The sequence below is a fragment of the Chelonoidis abingdonii genome, chromosome 1 (assembly GCF_003597395.2).
Source record: "Chelonoidis abingdonii isolate Lonesome George chromosome 1, CheloAbing_2.0, whole genome shotgun sequence".
Lineage (NCBI taxonomy): Eukaryota > Metazoa > Chordata > Testudines > Testudinidae > Chelonoidis > Chelonoidis abingdonii.
This window is the reverse complement of record NC_133769.1, coordinates 25,500,778-25,523,244: the sequence shown is the minus strand read 5'-3', so window position 1 is coordinate 25,523,244 and position 22,467 is coordinate 25,500,778. Positions and strand designations below refer to the sequence as shown.

At 44.1% G+C, this 22,467-nt stretch overlaps 1 protein-coding gene across 2 annotated transcripts in view; it reads left to right on the top strand.

The window, feature by feature from the left end:
• The window catches only part of PHTF2 (putative homeodomain transcription factor 2), a 211,564-nt gene that overhangs the window by 41,062 nt on the left and 148,035 nt on the right, over positions 1-22,467 (top strand). For both annotated transcript variants that reach the window (XM_075064450.1, XM_075064461.1), the window contains exon 3: positions 13,855-13,911. In XM_075064450.1, coding sequence (XP_074920551.1) covers positions 13,855-13,911 — 57 coding nt within the window. The remainder of the gene's footprint in view (positions 1-13,854; positions 13,912-22,467) is intronic.

The following is a 22,467-nucleotide window of genomic DNA, read 5'->3' as shown; positions in this document are numbered from 1 at the left end:
GGGGTGCTGCCTGGGACTCCTGCTGATGCTGGCGGGGCTGGCAGGGGGTCTCTACCTGGTTCCATGTGTCCCTGCAGCTCCTAGGCTGAGTGAGCTTAGACATATTTTAAAGTTTATGTTCTAGAGGAAAAATGTAGCTAACCAGTTGCTCAAGTGGATTGGTGGTTAGAAATTTTGAACAGTAGCCAAGAAATGTTTTTTTTTTTCTTTACCCTTCAGTAGTTTGGCAGTTTCTTAGTGTCCCCGTGTAAATCATACTCATTGCTTAGTAAAGTACATTGTTTTGTGAATCACTTGTAAGGCACTGAGTGCATAAACTAGCAAATTATATATATATATTTAGAGTATCAATATATTTACTGTCAGTTAACTGATAGGTATTATTTGTAACTTTAATTTTGTTAAAGATCTATTAAGTCATATGCTGCTCATTTAAACTAGTGCAACTCTTAACTTTAAGTTTTGGTCCACTGTGTCCTCATTCAAACAAACTTTTTTTTTTTTTCGTAGAAGTATACTGTTTGGTTTTGACAAAAGTCTGATTGTATGTGAAGGAGACAAAAATGAAGATTGAGCCTCTGTCATAAACACATAGTTAAGGGTTAATGTCTCTTTTACCTGTAAAGGCTTAACAAGCTCAGTGAACCTGGCTGACACCTGACCAAAGGACCAATCGGGGGACAAGATACTTTCAAATCTTGGTGGAGGGAAGTCTTTGTTTGTGCTGTTTGTTTTGCTCTTTGTTCTCTCTTGGGACTAAGAGGAGCCAGACGTGCAACCAAATCTGTCTCCATTCTTTCTAACAGTCCCTCATGTTCAGAGTAGTAAGTACTGGCTAGAAAAGGCGAATTAGTTTTGTTTGTTTTCTTAATTTGCAAATGTGTATTTTGCTGGAAGGGTATTTTACCTCTGTTTGCTGTAACTTGTACGTAGGCTGTGGGGAAGGAGTCCCTCTAGTCTATATAAGCTGAAGACCCTGTAAATATTTTCCATCTTGGTTTTTGCTGAGAGAATTTTTATTTTTTCTTGCTTTAATTAAAAGCTTTCCTTTTTAAGAACCTGATCGATTTTTTTTCCCTTGTATAAGACCCAAGGGGATTGGGTCTGAACTCACCAGGGGATTGGTGGGGGGAAAAGGAGGTGGGGGGAAGGTTACTTCCAAACTCCTTAGATCCTAAAACAGAGAGGATCAGTGTATCTCTCAGGGTAACCCAGGGAGGGGAAGTCTGGGATGGGGGGAAAGGAGTGGAAATGGTTTATTTCTCTTTATTTTAAGTCCCAAGGGGTTTGGGTCTTGGGTCCCCCAGGAAAGAATTTGGGGAGACAGGGAGTGTACCAGACACTGGAATTTCTGGTTGGTGGCAGCGCTATCAGATCTAAGCTAGGAATTAAGCTTAGAAGGGTACATGCAGGTCCCCACTTTCTGGACGCTAAAGTTCAAAGTGGGAGTAATACTTCTTTGACAGGGCTAAATGTGATGGTGAGGGAAAGTTGAAGAAAAGCTTTTTGGAAGGAAAAAAATAAGTGTTTTTTGTGTGAATTTGAGATGGCATTCAAAAATCCAAGGTGCATAATGAGACAGACATGGATGAAAGATTGACCAGACAGGGGGGTTTGAACAGTTTATATAGTGGGGATGTTGAGAGCCATTGAATCAAACTGTAAACCCTATATATAATAGAAACCACTTCAAGCCAGTGGGTGCGACAGCACCCCTAATTCCAGCACCTATATCACCAGAGAGAAGTTGAGGGGATTAAAATTCATTAACATAAGTGATAGCTGAAACTTTGGTAACAGTTAAAGTCACCTAGGCCCCAAGCTTAGGAGTCAATAAGAGAGGGCACGAGAGAGAACTCTGTGCCTCCCTGTCAGCATTCCTCAATGTGAAACTATTAAGAGACATAGGGAAGAAGCAGTTGGCCAGGTTGATTCATTTGTAACTCTGCAAACAGTCAGGGCTGGAAGTGCTGTGGATACAGCGCATTAGTTTGTAAGGTCTTGGGGCAGCACGTTAGTTTGTAAGATCTTTGGACCATGACTTCTGTGTGTTAGCTCAATGTGGCTGTAACTTTTGATTGGGATCTTTGGCTGGTACTGCAGTACAAATAATAATAATGCATAGGCATCTTAGGAAAGTTCCTAGGGAGTACTGTGTCTTTGTTTATCTAATGAAGGTGCACAGAAACAGAAGCATACCTCTGGAGTCCAGCCTTTCTCTAGATCATGGAACGAGTCAAGAATTCTGCCTGATTAGTTGCACGCATTGTGCAGTACAGAGTATCATATCTCTTTGTAATTATACAGTCCCTATAACCGTGGTATCTAGGGAGCCTGAAGTACTCAGCAAATAGTTGAAATATGATGGAATTTTTTTACCCAAACCATAGGGAATTTGCTACAAAAAATCTAAAAATGTTGCATTTGAAAATTGAAGCACTAAGGCAAATGACAAGGTTGATTGCCTGTACAGCCTTGACTCTTCCCCTTTTTGTGTAAGACTTATTACATGATTCTATACCATATCTTCCACAGAACTGCTCCCTCTATCATAATAACTTCATCCAAATTACATTAAGAATTATTCTTCTGGTATTCAAATAGCACCTTCAGATCTTCCTTTTGGATTTTTCTTGAATAGATTAAAGAAAGGAGTTCTGCTGTTTAATTTCTGCCTTCAGCACTTTAGGGGCTAAGGCTGAGTTTGCCATGAGGACTCAGTCACTAGGCCAAAAAGAGAATTATGCTGAAAATGTAAACCTGAAAAGAGAGGGCTATTGAATAAAATTATTGCAGTCATGCTGCATTCCAGGAAGCCATCAATCACACGCATGTGCAGTGTTTGGAAAACTCTCTTGCAGACACACCAAACCTGCAAAAAAAAAAACGCAGAAATTGGGCTTATTTTTGGCTTAATTGGCTGGTGAGTTGCTTGTTGGCCAGTTTTTTGGCTTGTAGCTTGTTGCTTCTTTTTTTTTTTTTTTGATTGGCTCCCAGCAAGCAGGGGCAAGGGGGGGAGAGTCAGGGGTGCACAGTGGGCCCAACACAGTCCCATACTGCACGCTAGGGGGATCTAGTTACATAGAGTATTGAGGTTCTTAGGGATTGGCTTGTTTTGGCCTTGTTTTCAAAAGGGATTGGCTTGTTTTTTGGTTTATTGTGAAAGTCGGGATGCTTACTGCATGAAAGCTGGCAACTGTGCTCTCTTGCTGGTGTGATAAGGTGAAGATAGATCTCTGATGGACACAGTACAGGTCCCTAGATTTCATATGCTGAATATATTTTAAAAAAAAGAAAAGAAAAAGAAAAAAAAATTAATGGTGCTTTAAAGTAGAAGCTTTATTGATGAACTATCCTATTCATGTCTGTTTTGGACTAGGAAAACTAATATTTTGGGAACTAAACTCCATTAAATTTAAAATCAGGTTTAAAAATCAGGATTTTGTGCTCTTGTCAAATATTCTACCAATTGGTGAGATTAACTGGTAGATTGCTATTGTTAAACTAGATTGGACCTGAACTGCCAGTGAGTCAGTAACAAACTTGCAACCACTGATGCTGAAAGGATCTAATGGTTATAGTTAAGGCCCTACCAAAATCATGGCTGAGAAAAACATGTCAGACAGTGAAATCTGATCTCCCGTGCAATAGCCAGATTTCATGGGGAAGACCAGATTTCACTGAGTAGGGTAGCTGAAAAGTGAAGGCTGCTGGCTGGGAGCCGAGCTCTGAAGGCAGTGCTGCCACCAGCAGCAGTGCATAAGTGAGGGTGGCATGGTATGAGGGAGAGGGGTCATTACATTTGGGGGAGGCAGGGCCAACTTTGAGTGAGCGACCACCCAGGTCTCTGTCGAGGGGCGTCATGGTCACCATCCACCCACGCACCCAGCCCAACCCCCTTGTTAACTCTCAAATGCTGGGCCTGGAGCCAGGGAGCCTATGGTGCCCCAGGCTCCAGCTGCTAGTCTCGGACTCTCTGGGGAGGGACAGGACTGTCTTTTCCTCTGCATGGGGCCGCTCTCAGGCTGGGTCAGACCCATCTCTAGGAACTTCCCACAGCTGCAGGAAGCTCCACGGCTGCTGTCTTGGGAGTCTATCTCGGAAGACAGCACTGCTGCCATCAGCAGCACAGAAGTGATGGTGGCATGTATGGTATTGCCACCTTGACTTATGCGCTGCTGCTGGACACAATGCTGCCCTCAGAACTGGGCGCTTGGCCAGTGGCTGCCCTCTAGCTGCCCAGCTCTGAAGGCAGCAGCATAGAAGTAAGAGTGGCAATACCACAACCCTCCTACAATAGCCTTGTGACCCTTCTCTCCATGACCTTATTTTGGGTCGGGATCCCCATGTTTACAGTTGTGTGAAATTTCAGATTTAAATATCTGAAACAGTGAAATTTATGATTTTTTTTTTTTCTTTTTAAATTTGATGACTATGAAATTAACCAAAATGGGCCGTGGATTTGATAGGGACAAGAAGGCTAGAACAAGAAGTTGCTTAGTTCACAGCAAGGGAAATTTAGGTTGGATATCAAGCAAGTTTTCTAACAATGAGTCATTAAACACTCGAACAGGTTACCCAGGGAATCCCTGTCATTGGAGGTTTTTAATAACAGATTAAGAACAGACCTTCATTTGTATGATTAGATTAAAGTATTACCTGTTCATCTATGTACATACGCATTTTCTCCGATATAACACAAATTCGGATAGAACACAGTAAAACAGCGCTCGGCAGGGGCGGTGGGGGGGGGAGCAGGGCTGCACGCTCTGGCGGATCAAAGCAAGTTTGATATAATGTGGTTTCACCTATAACGCAGTAATATTTTTTTTTTTGGCTCCCGAGGACAGCATTCTGTCGGGGTAGAGGTGTATATTGTAATAGTCACTCTTCTGTAAACATAAGGCTTATTCTGTTTACCATGTGTGACTGTCCTGGATGGAGATTATTTGAAGGAACCACACATAGTGCTAGAGAAGCTGGGAATGGAGTATGGGAGGGAAATGGGGATTTAGATGTGTTATAGGGGCTGAGGCTGGAATAAGTAGGAGTGTGAGCATAGGTGCTCACTTCCTCAGTTCCTGGGGAGTGATCTACCTGCACCGCCCCAGGCCCTGCCCCCACTCCACCCTTTCCCCCAAACCCCTACGCCACCTGTCCTGCTCTGATTGCACCCCCTACTCCACTGCTTTCCTCCCCCCCCACTTCATTATTCTTCGTACTGGCTAATTGTCTCTATTATTCTCCCACAAACTTGGTTTGAAAGGGAAACACTTATTGTTTTTACTGCAGGAGTTCTCAGACTTCATTGCACTGTGACCCCTTTCTGACCACAAAAATTAACCACAAAAATTACTACACAACACCAGAGGGGGGACCGAAGCCTGAGCCCCACTGAAGCCTGAGTCCCACTGCTGTGGGTGGGGGGCTTGTAACATGAGCCCGCCGCCAAAGGTTGAAGCCCTTTGGCTTTGGCCCTGGATGGTAGGGCTCTGGCTTCAGCCCCAGGCCACAGCAAATCTAAGCTAGCCCTGGTGATCCCATTAAAATGGGGTTGTGACCCACTTTGTGGTCCTGACCCACAGTTTGAGAACCTCTGGTTTAGAGTAATTTGCAAGGGATAGCAGGGGAGAGGGATGTCAAATCTAAATGATGATGGTTAACATCCATACTTGGCATTGTAGGAAGTACGTCTGCTAACATTTTTTAAAAAGCACCAAAAAATTAATAAGTTATAAAAATGGAAATGCCAATTGAGACAGATTGGAATGAAACTCAGTGTTTTTTCAATTTTTTTGCCCAAATACCAGTACTTTCTATTCCTTCAGTAAAACTTCCTCTGCAGATTCTCACTGTATAGCATTATTTGCTTTTGCTCAAGAGCCATAGAGCTCTGGTTTAGTAATTACAGTTGGGGACGTGTATGACCAGAGCCTCTATTCTAGAAGTTAAGGGTTTAAAATATCCTCTACAACAATTTTGCCTTAGTTTCCCCACTTCCTGTTGGTGATTGAGCACTGGCTTCTGCATAATGTTAAGAAGACACAAATGGGTACAGTCCTCTCCTCTGATTTGTCTACAGAGACATATGCACACTCTGATTGTGGACCTCTGGATCTTATACACACAAATATTATCATTGTGTTTTCAGAGCTCCTATTCCATTGAAATGAGTGGAGCAGTTCATTCTTTGCAGGACTATTGTCTCAGGCTATCTGCAGACTCAGGAAGACAATATTTCATCTATTTACAGTCATTTGTTTAAAAGAGTGTCTTCCATATCATGAGGGATATAGTGTTTGCCTATTATCAAGATTTTTAGTTTGTTTTCTGATTTTTTTTTTTCTTAAAGTCCCCAGCTGCTGGAAATAGTGTACTCTAGAATCTCCACTTTCGTTTAAAAATTATTAAAAAAAAAAAAAATCATTTTAATCCTGATGGTTCTGGAGAAGAACTTGAAAATGTTGACCTCTATATGCTTCAACACTAAAAGGCAAATAAACTCTCTCCTAAAAAGTTATTTACTTTTCAAAGCTGTTATGGGTTATTTGGCTATCCTTCCATTAATTTACTCTGACAATTAACAGCTTGGTGGATTCTGATTATTTCCATGTTTGGGGACATGCATATGATTGTCAGCTTCTATGTGAGACTAAGCAGTATAAATATAGATTCTTCTGAGTTTAGGCCAGTATTAGTCTATGAGGTTCTAGAAATCCATCCCTCTGATCATTTTTATCACTCACCTCTGAATCCTTTCCAAGTTCTCTATATTCTTTCTACGCATGGGTGACCAAAATTGGACACAGCACTCCAGCTTGAGGCCTAACCAGCATGTGTCCCCACTTCCCCCGACTGTTACCACTAACGAAAAAATCTGTGACTCTGATGCACTTGGCACACACAACACCTGAAGTGCAATGGACATGTGCAGTCACTTGAAGAGTCAGATTTTATATTACTTCCACATATATCAGTGTTGCTAGGTAATACTCAGTGATGGCTTGTTTTCTGTCCAGCGGTTTTTTTATGGTTATCAGTTATGATCTACTTAAGCTTTGACCATGAACAATGAAGTTAAAGAGAAAAGGCATTCAGAATAACTTAATATTCTATAAATAACAAAATAATTTAGATTGTATTACTAAAGCAATCAGTCAAACCTGGATGGAGCTTTATTGAAACATTACATACAAGACACAATCGCTATTTATTTCTGTAACTGAAAATAACTCCTTGATTGTGAAAGGGAAATTTACATTTTGGCCAGTAACTCATTTACTGTCTATTTGCTGGGACACTGAGAGGTCAGAAGAATACTCGAAGTATTTTTATATGGGTCCTGGAAGAACTAAATGTGCACACCTGAACATGTGTATATATAAATCTTATAAATTTAACCTTAAGGTGTGGAAGACCAACACATCAAAGAAAGAAGAGGCAGCCTTTCCATTTTTTTCATTTTGCGAAAGATACCACACTTACAAGTCTCAAAAAATGAACTGAATACAAAGGAACTCAGTACAAATCAAAGCAGCATCAATTTTTGGTTTCAGATCCTTTAGGCTAAGTTTCAGTCAAGAGCTATTAATTTACAGCAATATTAATAATGAAGTATATCATTTCTGGCCAGAAAAGGGTATATAAGAAAGTGTACATAAGAAAATTCAAGCTGACACCAGTAGATTCAGATTTATAATTAAATAAAAGAAACTAATCAATATATACTCAGCCATTTAATTTAGGTACAAAAAGAATGTGCCAAATCATTACTGACAAGTGGGACATTGCCTCAATTAGATGTTCATATAAATGTAGAAGTACCAGATCTAGTGGATATCATTATAATAAAGGCTTTCTTAGGAGGAATTGTATAATTATGATTTGGACTCTGTACTGAAGAGGCAGGTATGTTAAGTTTTTTCCAGGCTTCTGCAATCATCATAGAATTAGAATTATAAACATAGTAACAAGCTAGCATAATTTATATGCTTGTTAATATTTCAGTATACAACCATATATAGTACTTACAACTAATGGTGTAGTCAAATTGAAGTAGCTGAAAAGTATAGTTGCTTGTGTTTTGTTAAGTGTTGATTAACCAAAGGAAGGAGATTAATCAAAAGAAAAGGAAACATTTTGCTACCTTTTTAAATGCAAAGCATTTTTCTGAGTTTATAAAAACGCTATTACTCTATTTGTAGACTGGATTGGTTCAGTTAGGTTCAGCCAAAGTCCTGAAATGAATATGCTTTGTTATACTGTGTAAGCAACCATCTCTACTCTCAGATCAGCTATTACCAGGGAAAATACAATACTATCTAATAAGTACAAGGTGGTGTTGTGGAACAAAATAAACCCAGTACCAGAGAATTACCTATGGCTAGGCCAAAGGACATGATTAATTGTAGAAACAAATCAAATTTAAAAATGAACTAAAGATTTTATTGGTATTATTTGAGGTGAGACTCTTACAGGAACTGATCATGTATCAACTGTAGGAATAGAGAGCATAACGATCAAGTTTGCAGATAACACAAAGTTGGGGATGGGGTGGCCAATATTTTGGAGGATAGCGCTAAAATTCAGAGGGATCTTGATAAATTGGAGAACTAGATGCCAAAATGAAATTCATCAAAGACAAATATAAGATGCTATACTTGGAGGAAAAAAACCGAATGGGGAAAAACTGGGTTGGCAGCAGCACTGCTGAGAAGGATCTGGGATTTATGGTGGATAACAGCCTGAACATGAGTCAATAATATGATACGGTTGCAAAAAAAGCAAATATAATTTTAGGTTGCATTAACAAAGGTATAGCGTGCAACTCCGCTCTATTCGATGCTGGTTAGGCCTCAGCTGGAGTGTTGTTAGGGCTGGCTCTGGCTCTTTTGCTGCCCCAAGCTCAAAAAAAGAAAAGCGGGGGGCGCATTGCTGGAGCGGCAAAGCAGGGAAAAACAAACCAACCAACAAACAAACAAAAACCTGCGGCACGGCCAGAGTGGCAAAATAGAAGGAAAAAAAATAACATGGAGCGGCAAAGCAGGGGGAGGAGGGGACCAGATAAAAAAACGGCATGGCTGGAGTGGCAAAGCGGTGGGGGGCGGGTACGGTGCGGCCAGCAAAGCAGGGGGAAAAAAACAAAACAAAAAAACCCTACAGGGCGGCCGCAGCCAGGGTGCAGCGGGGTGCACCCCCGGTCTAATGGGGGGAACAGGGAGGAGAGAGAAAAGGGGCATGCCCAGGGCTTTAGCAGGGCGCTCGCCCCACGGCCCCGACCACTGTGCCGCCTGCCGGGAGGGCTCTGCGCCACTCCGGTCGGCTGAGAGGGAAGGACGCGGGCTGCCCTGCCAAGTTTGCTGCAGGGTGGTCCCCTCCTCCACCACCTACAGGGTGGCCGGATCGGGGAGTCAAAAAAAAAGAAAATAACCTGCTGTGCTGCCTTAGGACTGGGCGGAATGCCGCCCTGTAGAATCTGCCGCCCCAAGCACGAGCTTGCTCAGCTGATGCCTGGAGGTGGCCTTGAGTGCTGTCTACCAATGTGTAGAAAGAATATAGAGAACTTGGAAAGGATTCAGAGGTGAGTGATAAAGATGATCAGAGGGATGGAATACAAGCCTTATGAGCAAAGCATGAAGGAATGGGTATGTTTAGTTTGGAAAAGGGGGGATTAAGGCGGGATATGTTAGCAGTTTTCAGATACTTTCAGAAAGGCTGCCAAAAAAAGATGGAGAAAAGTTGTTCTCTCTTGCCACAGAGGGTAGGACAGGAGGTAATGGGTTCAAACTACAGTGTAGCAGGTTTGGATTAAATCTCAGGAAAAACTTCCGAACTGTAAGATCAGTAGGACAATGGAACCTCGGGAGGTTGTAGAAGTTTTTTCACTGGAGGAGGAGGTTTTCAAAAGGAGTTTGGATAGCCATCTATCTTGGATGGTTTGAGCACAACAGGTCCTACGTCTTGGAGGAAGGTTGGACTGGATGGCCCTTGTGATTCCTAGTAACCCTATGATTCTCTGAGATGGGGAGCTCGCCTAGGAAATCTGTGGACTCGGCATCTATGGTCTTCTCAAGATTTGGGCTCTCCTCAAAAACGTGAGTTGTGAGCTGTTCATCTGGTTTTTCTCCTCCTATCAAGGGAGAGACCCCACAAGTCCTCATGGACAACACGGTAACAATTTTGTACTTGAACAGGCAGAGAGTGGCCAGATCAGATAGTCATTGTTTAGAAATGATACATCTTTAGAAGTGATACATTGTTTAGAAGTGAGTTTTGTTATCACCAGAACAATACACCTCAAAGCCTCCCACCTTCCTGGTGTTCAGTACAGCTCTGTGGATCTCCTGAGCAGAACATTCAACGAGAATTACGACTGGTCTCTAAGCTTGGATATAGTGCGATTCATTTTTCAAATCTGGGAGTCGGTGCGTCTCCTAGACATGTTGGCTACTTGTCTCAACAGAATATGCCAGCTTCTTTTGTTCCAGGGAGATCTTAATCAAGGATCTTTGACCAGACTCTTTCCTGCTGTCTTGGAAAGAGAAACCACTGTTTGCCTACCACTCCTCCTGTACCTCCCCAGATGTTGCTCAAGGTCAAGCAGGATCATGTTCGCATGATCCCCATAGTACCAGTGTGGTCTCGCCAGCACTGGTTCACCAGTCTGGTGAGCCTGTTTGCTGAGTCTCCTTTGATACTACCTTCAGAAGCCAATCTGAACTCCCAAGGCCACGGCTTCTTGCTACATCCGATGGCCTGAATGCTGCATGGTTAATGTCTCAGGAGGCAATGTTTGGGGAATGTGCAAAACATTCTCATGAATTCCAGAAAGTCACCTACTAAACATGCTTACCGGTTGAAGTGGAAATAATTATCCTTGTGGTAAAAGCAAAAGGATGTTTCACCAGTACTGGCCTCTATACCATGTTTTGTATGATTTGTTCCACCAAAAACAACAAGGCTGATCAATTAGGTCCATCAGAGTTCATCTGGCAGCTATTTCTGCTTTCCACCTGTGGGGGAAAGCAGCTGTGGGCTGTTTGGTATTTTTCTAATCCTGTGTCATCAGATCTGGACAGGGTCTGGTCAGTTTAAGTCCCCATGTCATAGCACCGTGGAGTCCAAGGGAGGAATGGGATCTAACTCAAGTGATGGTTCCACCCTTTGAATGAAGGGTGCTTGCTCTTTACTGCATCTCTCTATGAAAGTAGTATTTTTTGGTAGCTGTTACCTCCATGAGAAGAGTGACAGAATTACAAGCGTTGGTAGCTAACTCTCCTTAATGCAGTTTTTTAAATAAGGAAAAGGTGTATATATATGTCTGCATCCAAAATTCCTGACTAAAGTATCATAGAATCGTAGAAGATGAGGGCTAGAAGAGACATCAGGAGATCATCTAGTCCAACTAAATCATCCCAGCCAGGGCTTTGTCAAGCTGGGCCGTAAAAACCTCTAAGAATGGAGATTCAACCACCTCCCTTAGTAACCCATTCCAGTGCTTCACCACCCTTCTAGTGAAATAGTGTTTCCTAATATCCATCCTAGACCTTCCCCACTGCAGCCGTTTGTGTACAGGCACCTAAGTTAACTAGCTGATTGCCTTACTTCCTCAGTATGGTTCAGCAGGCTTCCCCTGTTGCACCCTCCTCCCTGTGTTTCCTCCTGGTATCCCACTTCCTCACTTACCTCTGGGCTTAGGTCACCATCCCCTGGTGAACCTAGTTTAAAGCCCTCCTCACTAGGTTAGCAAGCCAGCCTGTGAAGATGCTCTTCCCTCTCTTGGGGCATGTCTACACTACGAGATTATTCCGATTTTTTGGAAACAGATTGTATAAAGTTGAGGGCTCACAGCCACACTAAGCACATTAATTCAGTGGTATGCATCCATTCACTGAGGCTAGCATCAATTTTCCAGAGTGTTGCACTGTGGGTAGCTAGCCCATAGCTATCACGTAGTTCCCGCAGTCTCCTCCGCCCACTGGAATTCTGGGTTGAGATCCCAGTGCATGATGGGGCAAAACCAGTGTTGCGGGTGATTCTGGTTAAATATCGTCACTCAGTCCTCCCTCTGTGAAAGCAATGCCAGACAATCATTTCGCGCCCTTTTCCCTGGATTTCCCAGGCAGACACTATAGCACGACAACCATGGAGCCCATTCAGCCTTTTTTCACTGTCTCTGTATGTCTACTGGATGTTGCTAACAGACGCAGTACTGTAGCGCTACACAGCAGCTTCCCCTTGCCTTTTGCAAGTTATCAAAGACGGTTACCAGCCAGACTGTACTGTCTGCTGCTGTCATGGGTGCTCCTGGGCGGCCTCGGTGAGGTCGGCCGGGGGCGCATGGACAAAAATGGGAATGACTCCCCAGGTCATTCCCTTCTTTAAGTTTTGTCTAAAGAGAGAGTCAGTCCTGTCTAGAATATCAGGCAAGCCTACTAAAGAACCAGAGAGGCAAACGGCTGCTCCGGGTTAGAGCCCCAGACATCCTGCAGAAATGATGAGGTGCATGCCATTCTAGGGGGTGCCCCTGCAACAACCCCACCCCTTGCTTCCCTCCTCTCCCACCCCTCCTGGGCTACTGTGGTAGTTATCCCCCCACTTGTGTGATAAAGAATGCATGAACTTGAAACAACACTGACTTTGATCTCTGCTTGCAGAGGCAATAAAGTGGGGAGGGGAGGGCAGCCTCCAGCTGCTGTGATATTTCAGGCAGGACTGAATTTCCATTTGACAAAGCTTAAAGGAGGGAATAACCGGGAGTCATTCCCATTTTTGCCCAGGCGCCCCCGGCCGACCTCACCGAGGCCAGCCAGGAGCACTCATGGGACGACAATGACGGATATCAGTCATACTGTACTGTGTGCCATCCACAAGGCAAGGCAAGGGAAAGGGATGCTGCTGTGTAGCGCTGCAGCACCGTGTCTGCTAGCAGCATCCAGTAGATGTACGGTGACATTGAAAACAGGCGAGAGAGGATTTTTTTCCCATTGCTTTCACGGAGGCGGAGTGCGACAACACACACCATGAACCACCCGCGACAATGTTTTTTGACCCTTCAGGCTTTGGGAACTCAACCAAGAATCCAGATGGTTTTCGAAGAGTGCGGGAACTGTAGGATAGCTACAGTCGTCATTCGCCCCTCCCTCCGTGAGCGTCCATTTCATTCTTTGGCTTTCTGGTACACTTGTCTCAGCTCTTTAAGTTTCAGCACTGTGGTGAGTCCCTGTTGTAGCCTCTGTCCATCATAGCCTTGGAGATTTTTTTCAAATGTTTTGGCATTTCATCTATTGGAACGGAGTTCTGACAGAACAGAGTCATCTCCCCATACAGAGATCAGATTCAGTATCTCCCGTACAGTCCATTCTGGAGCTCTCTTTTGATTCTGGGACTGCATGGTCACCTGTGCTGATTGGCGCTCCACGCTGGGCAAACAGGAAATGAAATTCAAAAGTTTGCGGGGCTCTTCCTGTCTACCTGGCCAGTGCATCTGAGTTCAGATTGTTGTCCAAAGCGGTCACAATCGTGTACTGTGGGACAGGTCCTGGAGGCCAATATCATCGAATTGCAGCCACACTAACCCTAATTCAAAATGGCAGTACCGATTTCAGCACTACTCCCCTCGTCAGGGAGTAGAGATATTGATATTACGAGCCCTTTATATCATAATAGGAAATGAAAAATGGGAGGAAGCAGGGAAAATGTAGGTTTCTCTGTAAATAAGTGTCTCCAAGGAAACTATGGTCCATTGTTTGTGTTCTTGCTGTACTTTACCTCTGTGAAGACTGATTTTGTTGTCTTATTGCATAATATTTCATTAAATGTAATTTAATTTAGATATTTTTGTTCTCTTTTTAGATTGGAGCATATGATCAACAAATATGGGAAAAATCTGTTGAACAAAGAGAAATCAAGGTAATATTTTAACATTTTAATAATTTTTTCTGTTCATAGTATAGGTTATGGCTAACTTGATCTTAAATTTCAAATTACATAAGTGTGGTGATTTACACTCCTAAAACTCTTATTACAATGAAAAAGTAATGTTCATAATGTTCTGAATTCCAGTGTATAACAATAAGTAGTTTGTTGTTTATCAATCATATATTATTTCCTAATTACTGAAAAAACACTAGCAATCTGCAGTTCATGGCAAGAAGTTCAATTTTCTTTGAATGAATTCTAATGTCAGTTGTTTGAGATGTTTTTTACTTTCACTTAGTTACTCTATACCATCTTATATCCTCCTTTTTGTTGCTGTCATTGTTTTGTACAGTTTATTGGACTGGTAAGTACTTAAGGATGGTGGTTTTGTGTTACTATGCATAAGCCGCTATGCTTAACTGTGATTCTGCATTTTGGGATGACTAACAAAATGTCATTAGTGTTTGACACTGCCAACTTGTTATGCAAAAATAACAATTGATAGGAGTCTTTTGTTGTAATAGATTATGATTTTATGGAATTCATGGATGATAAATTATATTACACGGTTATAGAAATGAAGTAGTTTTTCTAACATGAATATATTATACCAACTTTTTTTTTCTCAAGTTCTGCATATGGTAAATGGGCTGCTATTTCCTGGGCTGAAAACCATTGCTGATTTTAGCACAAATAATTCTGATAATATATTAATTGCTTAAGATTTCACTGGGTTTTAGTGATTGGATAGGAAAATGAATAGGGGATTTTGATGCGCTTTGGGCATGTTTTATTAAGTGGAAATTCACCTGCATTAACACGTCCGAGACTGACCTGGACTGTGTAATTATGTGACCCTGACTTCACTATAGACTTTTCTTTTTTTCGTTTAAACTCTACAAAATAATTGCTTTCTACTGAAATGTTCCTATCTTTATATCATCTGTTAAATGAGAAGAATGCTTGAAAATGTAAATATATTTTAGAGGGCACATCGCTGTACACTAATCAGATAGCAATGCCTCAGTTAAATTGTTGCATCATATATATGTTTTTAAATTAGGAACTAAATGGTTTAGCCATTGAGAGTAAGACTGTAATACTTCATAGCAGTGGCTCTCAACCTTTCCAGACTACTGTACCCCATTCAGGAATCTGTGTCTTGCGTACCTCCAAGTTTCACCTCATTTAAAAACTACTTGCTTTCAAAATCAGACAAAAATACAAAGTGTCACAGCACGCTATTACTGAAAAATTGCTTACTTTCTTATTTTTACCATATAATTATAAAATAAATCAATTGGAACTTAAATATTGCACTTTACATTTCAGGGTGTAGTATATAGAGGAGTATAAACAAATCACTGTCTGTATGAAATTTTAGTTTGTACTGACTTCGCTAGTTCTTTTTAAATAGCCTGTTGTAAAACTAGGTAAATATCTAGGTGAGTTGATGTACCCCTAGGAGTACACGAACTCCTGATTTAGAACCACTGTTTAATTCTGTTCACACTCTTTTTTTCTTTTCTGTTGCATTTTATTTCTAAAGATAAAACTTTATGAAAAGAAATTTAAGGCAAAGGATTTCTGAAATAACTAGTAGTTTTGGATACTTCGATTTTTGGGCACTTGCGACATCTTAAAAGGTCCTGATTTTCTGAGGTCTAGCACAAGTACTTTTTGAAAATTTGCTTACATTACACTTTGGGCATCTACTGTCACTAGTCAGTTTTTAATATATTGGGCTAAAATACTGCATAAACTTGACAAATGCATTCTTGTGGGGTGTTTTACCTACTCGGTACATATTTTTATGCAGTTTGACTGAAATAGAGATACTATTCTAAATGAACAAATAACACAACACATACCAGCTTTGAAGTTTCTAAAGAGTAAACATACACTATAACCTCTTGCAGATTGATTCTGAAAGGAACAAGGGCCAAGATTTTAAAAAAATGATTAGTAATTTTATGTGCCTCAGTTTTTTGTGTGATCAACCTGAAATACCCTAAAATGGCCTGATTTTCAGGAAGTGGTGAGCCCTCAAGCTTTAGATAAATCTGGCTCCTTTAATGTGTCTAATATTGAGCCCCCAAAACTGAGGCACCCAAAATGACCTAGTCACTTTCTGGAAACTTGACCAGGCTAAATTTGGTGTCATAGAATATCAGGGTTGGAAGGGGCCTCAGGAGGTCATCTAGTCCAACCCCCTGCTCAGAGCAGGACCAATCCCCAACTAAATCATCCCAGCCAGGGCTTTGTCAAGCTTGACTTTAGAGGTTTTTAAGGAAGGAGATTTCACCACCTCCCTAGGTAACCCATTCCAGTGCACGCTCAGCAGAGATTTTTTTGCCTTAGTGGTATGTGTGGGGTCGGCTGTAGTGCCCCCTTGAGGGCTGCGCTCAAGTGTTGGCACATTAGATGCTGCCAACCCTTCGCCCTCTCAGTTCCTTCTTACCACCTGTGGCAGCTGGTTGGAGCGCCTTGTCTTGCATTGCAAGAGCATTAGCAGTTCTTCACAGCCCATTGTCTGTCTGTCTCCTTTTGTATATAGTTTGTAGGTTCCTAGTTAGCCATTAAGTGTTAGGTTAGTTGGTAGGTAGAGTACCAGCTGGGATTTGACCCCAGAGCAGGGCATGCCCCAATCTCTTGGCTTCAAACGGTACTCGTCACGCAACAGGCTGATGCCTATTAGTGACCCCCACGACAGTTGTTTGAAATGCTTAGGGGAATCCCATAGAAAGAACAAGTTCAGAATCTGTAAAAACTTTCACCTCAGAACACACAGAGTGGGATAGCCGCTTGAGGACCATCTTCATGGAGACTGAGCTTCATCTTGTGTTGGAGCCCTCCTGCTCGGATCCCACACTGAGCACCTCGACATCGGTGCGTAACGCACCACTGGCATCAGGCTCTGCCCAGCACTATGCCCCTTCGCCTGTGCTGAAGAAGCGACAAAAGAAGAAAAGCCCCCCGGCACTGGAAGGTAAAGAGGCCTTGGGCAAAGGACCTGTGTCAGGCCATGTGCCTGCCTCAAGGTATGAGGGTCTACCGCTGAGGTTGAACCCCCTCAGCCTGGCCAGTGATCTGACTCCGACTCCCAGGAGTGTCAGGGGACCCTGGCTTCTCCTCAGGCTTCAGGTACCCAAAGTGGCCTCAGCGGCTAAAGACCAAGCTGGCTGACAGGCACTGCAGACACCGCACCAGGCACTCAACACCTAACAGCAGGCAGATCATGGCACTGCCCCATAGGGCAGTGGACCACGCTTGGTCCCTGAACCGCAGGCGTAGCTCCCCATCTCTGGGGCCTAGAACCAAATCCAACATGGGGACAGCACATCAGACTCCAACACCTAAGGAGCCATCCCCAGAGAAGGGAGGGGAACCCACCTCTCCCCGGTGGTACACTCGTCATTTCTAGACAAAGCGGTGATAGGTCCCTCCCAAACAGGCAACCCCCCCGATGACTACAAGGGGCATCAGGACCTCCTTAAAAGGGTGGCAACTAACTTGAACTTTAAAAATTGAGGTGGTTGCGGAGGAGTCCGATGACCTCTTTAATGTTATATCCTCCTCCAGGTCGTGCTGCCCATCCACCCAGGGGTCCTTAAGATTGTCAAATTGCTGTGGCAGAGCCCCTCTTCAATTCTGCCTTTTTCTCAGAAGGTAGAAAAGTAGTAGTATGTCCCCACAAAAGGGTTCAAATATCTGTATACACTTCCTCCAGCGATGTCACTGATTGTGTCTGCTGTTAATGAAAGGGACAGGCAGAGCCAAGTCAGTGGCATGTCGAAAAATAAAGATCCCAAGAGACTGGACTTATTTGGCAGAAAGATTTATTCGACAGCAAACCTGCAATTTTGGGTGTATAACCACCGAGCCCTGTTAGGCAGGTACAGTTTTAATCTATGAGACTCCCTTAACAAATTGAAGAAGGCCCTCCTGCAGGACTGAGTCCAGGATGCTTTAGTGTACGAGGACGTAACAGTGGCAAGGGAGGCTCTTCAAATGGCGGGACGCTACTGACTCAGTGGCCAGGGTGCTCGCCTCCACGGGACCATGAGGCACAGCTCCTGGTTGCAGTCCTCAGGGTTGTTCCAGGAGATGCAGTCCACTTACAGGACTTCCTATTTAAGGGTGTAGGGCTTTTCTCCAAGCTCATGGACTCGAGATTCCATGGCCTTAAAGATTCCTGTGCCACTCTCCACTCCTTGGGCCTCCATACTCCTCAGCAGGCCAGGAAGCTGTTCTGCTCTCCATCTCCTCTGACTCCACATTCTAGGTCCTAGGGGACGCCCTGGCTGGGCACCTATAGAAGAAAGGATCTAAGCGTCAACACCCATCATCTTTCTAGTCAGCTGCTCAGTCTGGCCCTTCCAGGAACCAAGGAGGCCAGAAGCAGTCATTTTGAGTGTGCGCTCAAGGACAATGCCCCAGTCACCTCCTAGGATCCATTCTCCCACTCTTTTTTTCCTCCACTGCCTCCACCCCTTTTAGTTGGCCTGTTCTTGATTGACCTCGGACCGTTGGGTGTCTGAAGTAATATCCTCATGTTACACCCCTGCAGTTCGTGGTCAGCACTCCTTCCCACTCTTCTTATGAACAACTCCTCATCCAAAAGGTCGAGAACCTCCTGTGCCTGCGGGGCGGTGGAGGAGGTCCCTCGAGACATGAAGTCAGCAGCAAACCAGCTGAGCGGCAAACAGCGGAGGCTAACAGGGAGTTTGCCTGGGAGTTCGCCTGGGGAGAGCCCATTGAAGCTTTCATCTCGCGGGCTTCTGTGAGTTGCTGCAACAGCTGAGAAAGCTCTTAAAAGGAAGAAATTATGGAAAGTGAGCGTTCAACTGTTGTAACCTGCACAGGTTGTGCCATGTTTGTCTTTCTTCCACAGGACAGAAGCAAAAGTGCAAGCTGGTCTCCATATTGGAAGAGAAGGTTCGAGGTCTGGAGCAACAAGTATTAACCCTGCATTGTATAAAAGAAAAAGAAGACTTCCTGGACAGACATCAGGATATGCTTCTTCGGGCACAACGTTCTGAAGAATTGGAGCAGGCTGTGCAGAGGAGGGAGAGGGATGGTGAAGAAATTTGGCAGCATGTGACCTTCAGATGAAGGAGGAGCGTCCATGTACCACTAATGGAGATACAGATGAGCAACCGTTTTTATGTTCTCTCCACAGGTACTAATGTGGAGAGTGGACTAGATGATACATCTCAGGGAAGGGAGGAGAAGGAGAGTCCACCGATTGGAAGGCATGAGATGCACTGTCCTAGGGATGGGGGTTCCACGGCCACCGCTCCCAAGAGAAGGAGGAGGGTGGTTGGGGACTCCCTTCTCAGGGGAACTAAGTCATCTATCTGCCACCCCGACCAAGAAAACCGAGAGATCTGCTGCTTGCCAGGAACTAGGATTCACAATGTGACGGAGAGACTGCCGAGACTCATCAAGCCCTCAGATTGCTACCCCTTCCTGCTTCTCCATGTGGGCACCAGTGATACTGCCAAGAATGACCTTGAGTGGATCACTGCAGACTACGTGGTTCTGGGAAGAAGGATAAAGGAGTTTGAGGCACAAGTGGTGTTCTCTTCCATCCTCCCTGTGCAGGGAAAAGGCCTGGGTAGAAATCGTCGAATTGTGGATGTCAACGAATGGCTACGCAGGTGGTGTTGGAGAGAAGGCTTTGGATTCTTCGACCATGGGATGGTGTTCCAGGAAGGAGGAATGCTAGGCAGAGATGGGCTCCACCTAATAAAGAGAGGGAAGAGCATCTTCACAAGCAGGCTGACTATAACCTAGTGAGGAGGGCTTTAAACTAGGTTCACCGGGAGACCAAAGCCCTGAGGTAAGTAGGGAAATGGGATATTGGGAGGAAACACGCGCAGGAAAGTGCAAGAGGGGAAGACTCCTGTCTCGGAGCGAGAAAGAGGGACAATCAGCGAGTTATCTTAAGTGTCTGTACACAAATGCAAGAAGCACAGGAAACAAGCATGGAGAACTGGAAGTCCTGGCACAGTCAAGGAACTGTGATGTGATTGGAATAACAGAGACTTGGTGTCAAGTATAAGAGGGGTAGCCATGTTAGTCTGGATCTGTAAAAGCAGACTTGGTGGGATAATTCACATGACTGGAGTGCTGTCATGGATGGATATAAGCTGTTTGGGAAGGACATGCAGGGCAGAAATGGTGGGAGAGTTGCATTGTATGTAAGAGAGCAGTATGACTGCTGAGAGGTCCGATATGAAACTGCAGAAAAACCTGAGTGTCTCTGGATTAAGTTTAGAAGTGTGAGCAACAAGTGTGATGTCGTGGTGGGAGTCTGCTGTAGACCACCAGACCAGGGGGATGAGGTGGATGAGGCTTTCTTCCGGCAACTAGCAAAAGTTACTAGATCACAGGCCCTGGTTCTCACGGGAGACTTCAGTCACCCTGATACCTGCTGGGAGAGCAATACAGCGGTGCACAGACAATCCAGGAAGTTTTTGGAAAGTGTAGGGGACAATTTCCTGGTGCAAGTGCTGGAGGAACCAACTAGGGGCAGAGCTCTTCTAGAGCTGCTGCTCACAAACCGAGAAGAGTTAGTAGGGGAAGCAAAAGTGGATGGGAACCTGGGATGCAGTGACCATGAGATGGTTGAGTTCAGGATTCTGACACGAAGAAAGGAGAGAAGTAGAATACGGACTCTGGACTTCAGAAAAGCAGACTGACTCCCTCAGAGAACTGATGGGCAGGATCCCCTGGGAAAATAACATGAGGGGGAAGGGAAAGGAGTCCAGGAGAGCTGGCTGTATTTTAAAGAATCCTTATTGAGGTTGCAGGAAAAAACCATCCCGATGTGTAGAAAGAATAGTAAATATGGCAGGCGACCAGCTTGGCTTAACAGTGAAATCCTTGCTGATCTTAAACAAAAAAAAGAAGCTTACAAGAAGTGGAAGATTGGACAAATGACCAGGGAGGAGTATAAAAATATTGCTCAGGCATGCAGGAGTGAAATCAGGAAGGCCAAATCACACTTGGAGTTGCAGCTAGCAAGAGATGTTAAGAGTAACAAGAAGGGTTTCTTCAGGTATGTTAGCAACAAGAAGAAAGTCAAGGAAAGTGTGGGCCCCTTACTGAATGAGGGAGGCAACCTAGTGACAGAGGATGTGGAAAAAGCTAATGTACTCAATGCTTTTTTTTGCCTCTGTCTTCACAAAACAAGGTCAGCTCCCAGACTGCTGCACTGGGCAGCACATGGGGGGAGGAGGTGACCAGCCCTCTGTGGAGAAAGAAGTGGTTCAGGACTATTTAGAAAAACTGGACGAGCACAAGTCCATGGGCCAGATGCGCTGCATCCGAGGGTGCTAAAGGAGTTGGCAGATGTGATTGCAGAGCATTGGCCATTATCTTTGAAAACTCATGGCGAACGGGGAGGTCCCGGATGACTGGAAAAAGGCTAATGTAGTGCCCATCTTTAAAAAAGGGAAGGAGGAGGATCCGGGGAACTACAGGCCAGTCAGCCTCACCTCAGTCCCTGGAAAAATCATGGAGCAGGTCCTCAAGGAATCAATTCTGAAGCACTTAGAGGAGAGGAAAGTGATCAGGAACAGTCAGCATGGATTCACCAAGGGCAAGTCATGCCTGACTAACCTAATTGCCTTCTATGAGAGATAACTGGGTCTGTGGATGAGGGAAAGCAGTGGATGTGTTATTCCTTGACTTTAGCAAAGCTTTTGATATGGTCTCCCACAGTATTCTTGCCAGCAAGTTAAAAGAAGTATGGGCTGGATGAATGGACTATAAGGTGGATAGAAAGCTGGCTAGATCGTCGGGCTCAACGGGTAGTGATCAATGGCTCCATGTCTAGTTGGCAGCCGGTTTCAAGCGGAGTGCCCCAAGGGTCGGTCCTGGGGCCGGTTTTGTTCAATATCTTCATTAATGATCTGGAGGATGGCGTGGACTGCACCTCAGCAAGTTTGCAGATGACACTAAACTGGGAGGAGTGGTAGATACGCTGGAGGGTAGGGATAGGATACAGAGGGACCTAGACAAATTAGAGGATTGGCCAAAAGAAACCTGATGAGGTTCAACAAGGACAAGTGCAGAGTCCTGCACTTAGGACGGAAGAATCCCATGCACTGCTACAGACTAGGGACCGAATGGCTAGGCAAGCAGTTCTGCAGAAAAGGACCTAGGGGTTACAGTGGACGAGAAGCTGGATATGAGTCAACAGTGTGCCCTTGTTGCCAAGAAGGCTAACAGCATTTTGGGCTGTATAAGTAGGGGCATTGCCAGCAGATCGAGGGACGTGATCATTCCCCTCTATTCGACATTGGTGAGGCCTCATCTGGAGTACTGTGTCCAGTTTTGGGCCCCACTACAAGAAGGATGTGTGAAAAATTGGAAAGAGTCCAGCGGAGGGCAACAAAAATGATTAGGGGGCTTAATGGTCTCAAGTTGCAGTGGGGGAGGTTTAGGTTGGATATTAGGAAAACTTTTCACTAGGAGGGTGGTGAAGCACTGGAATGGGTTACCTAGGGAGGTGGTGGAATCTCCTTCCTTAAAAAC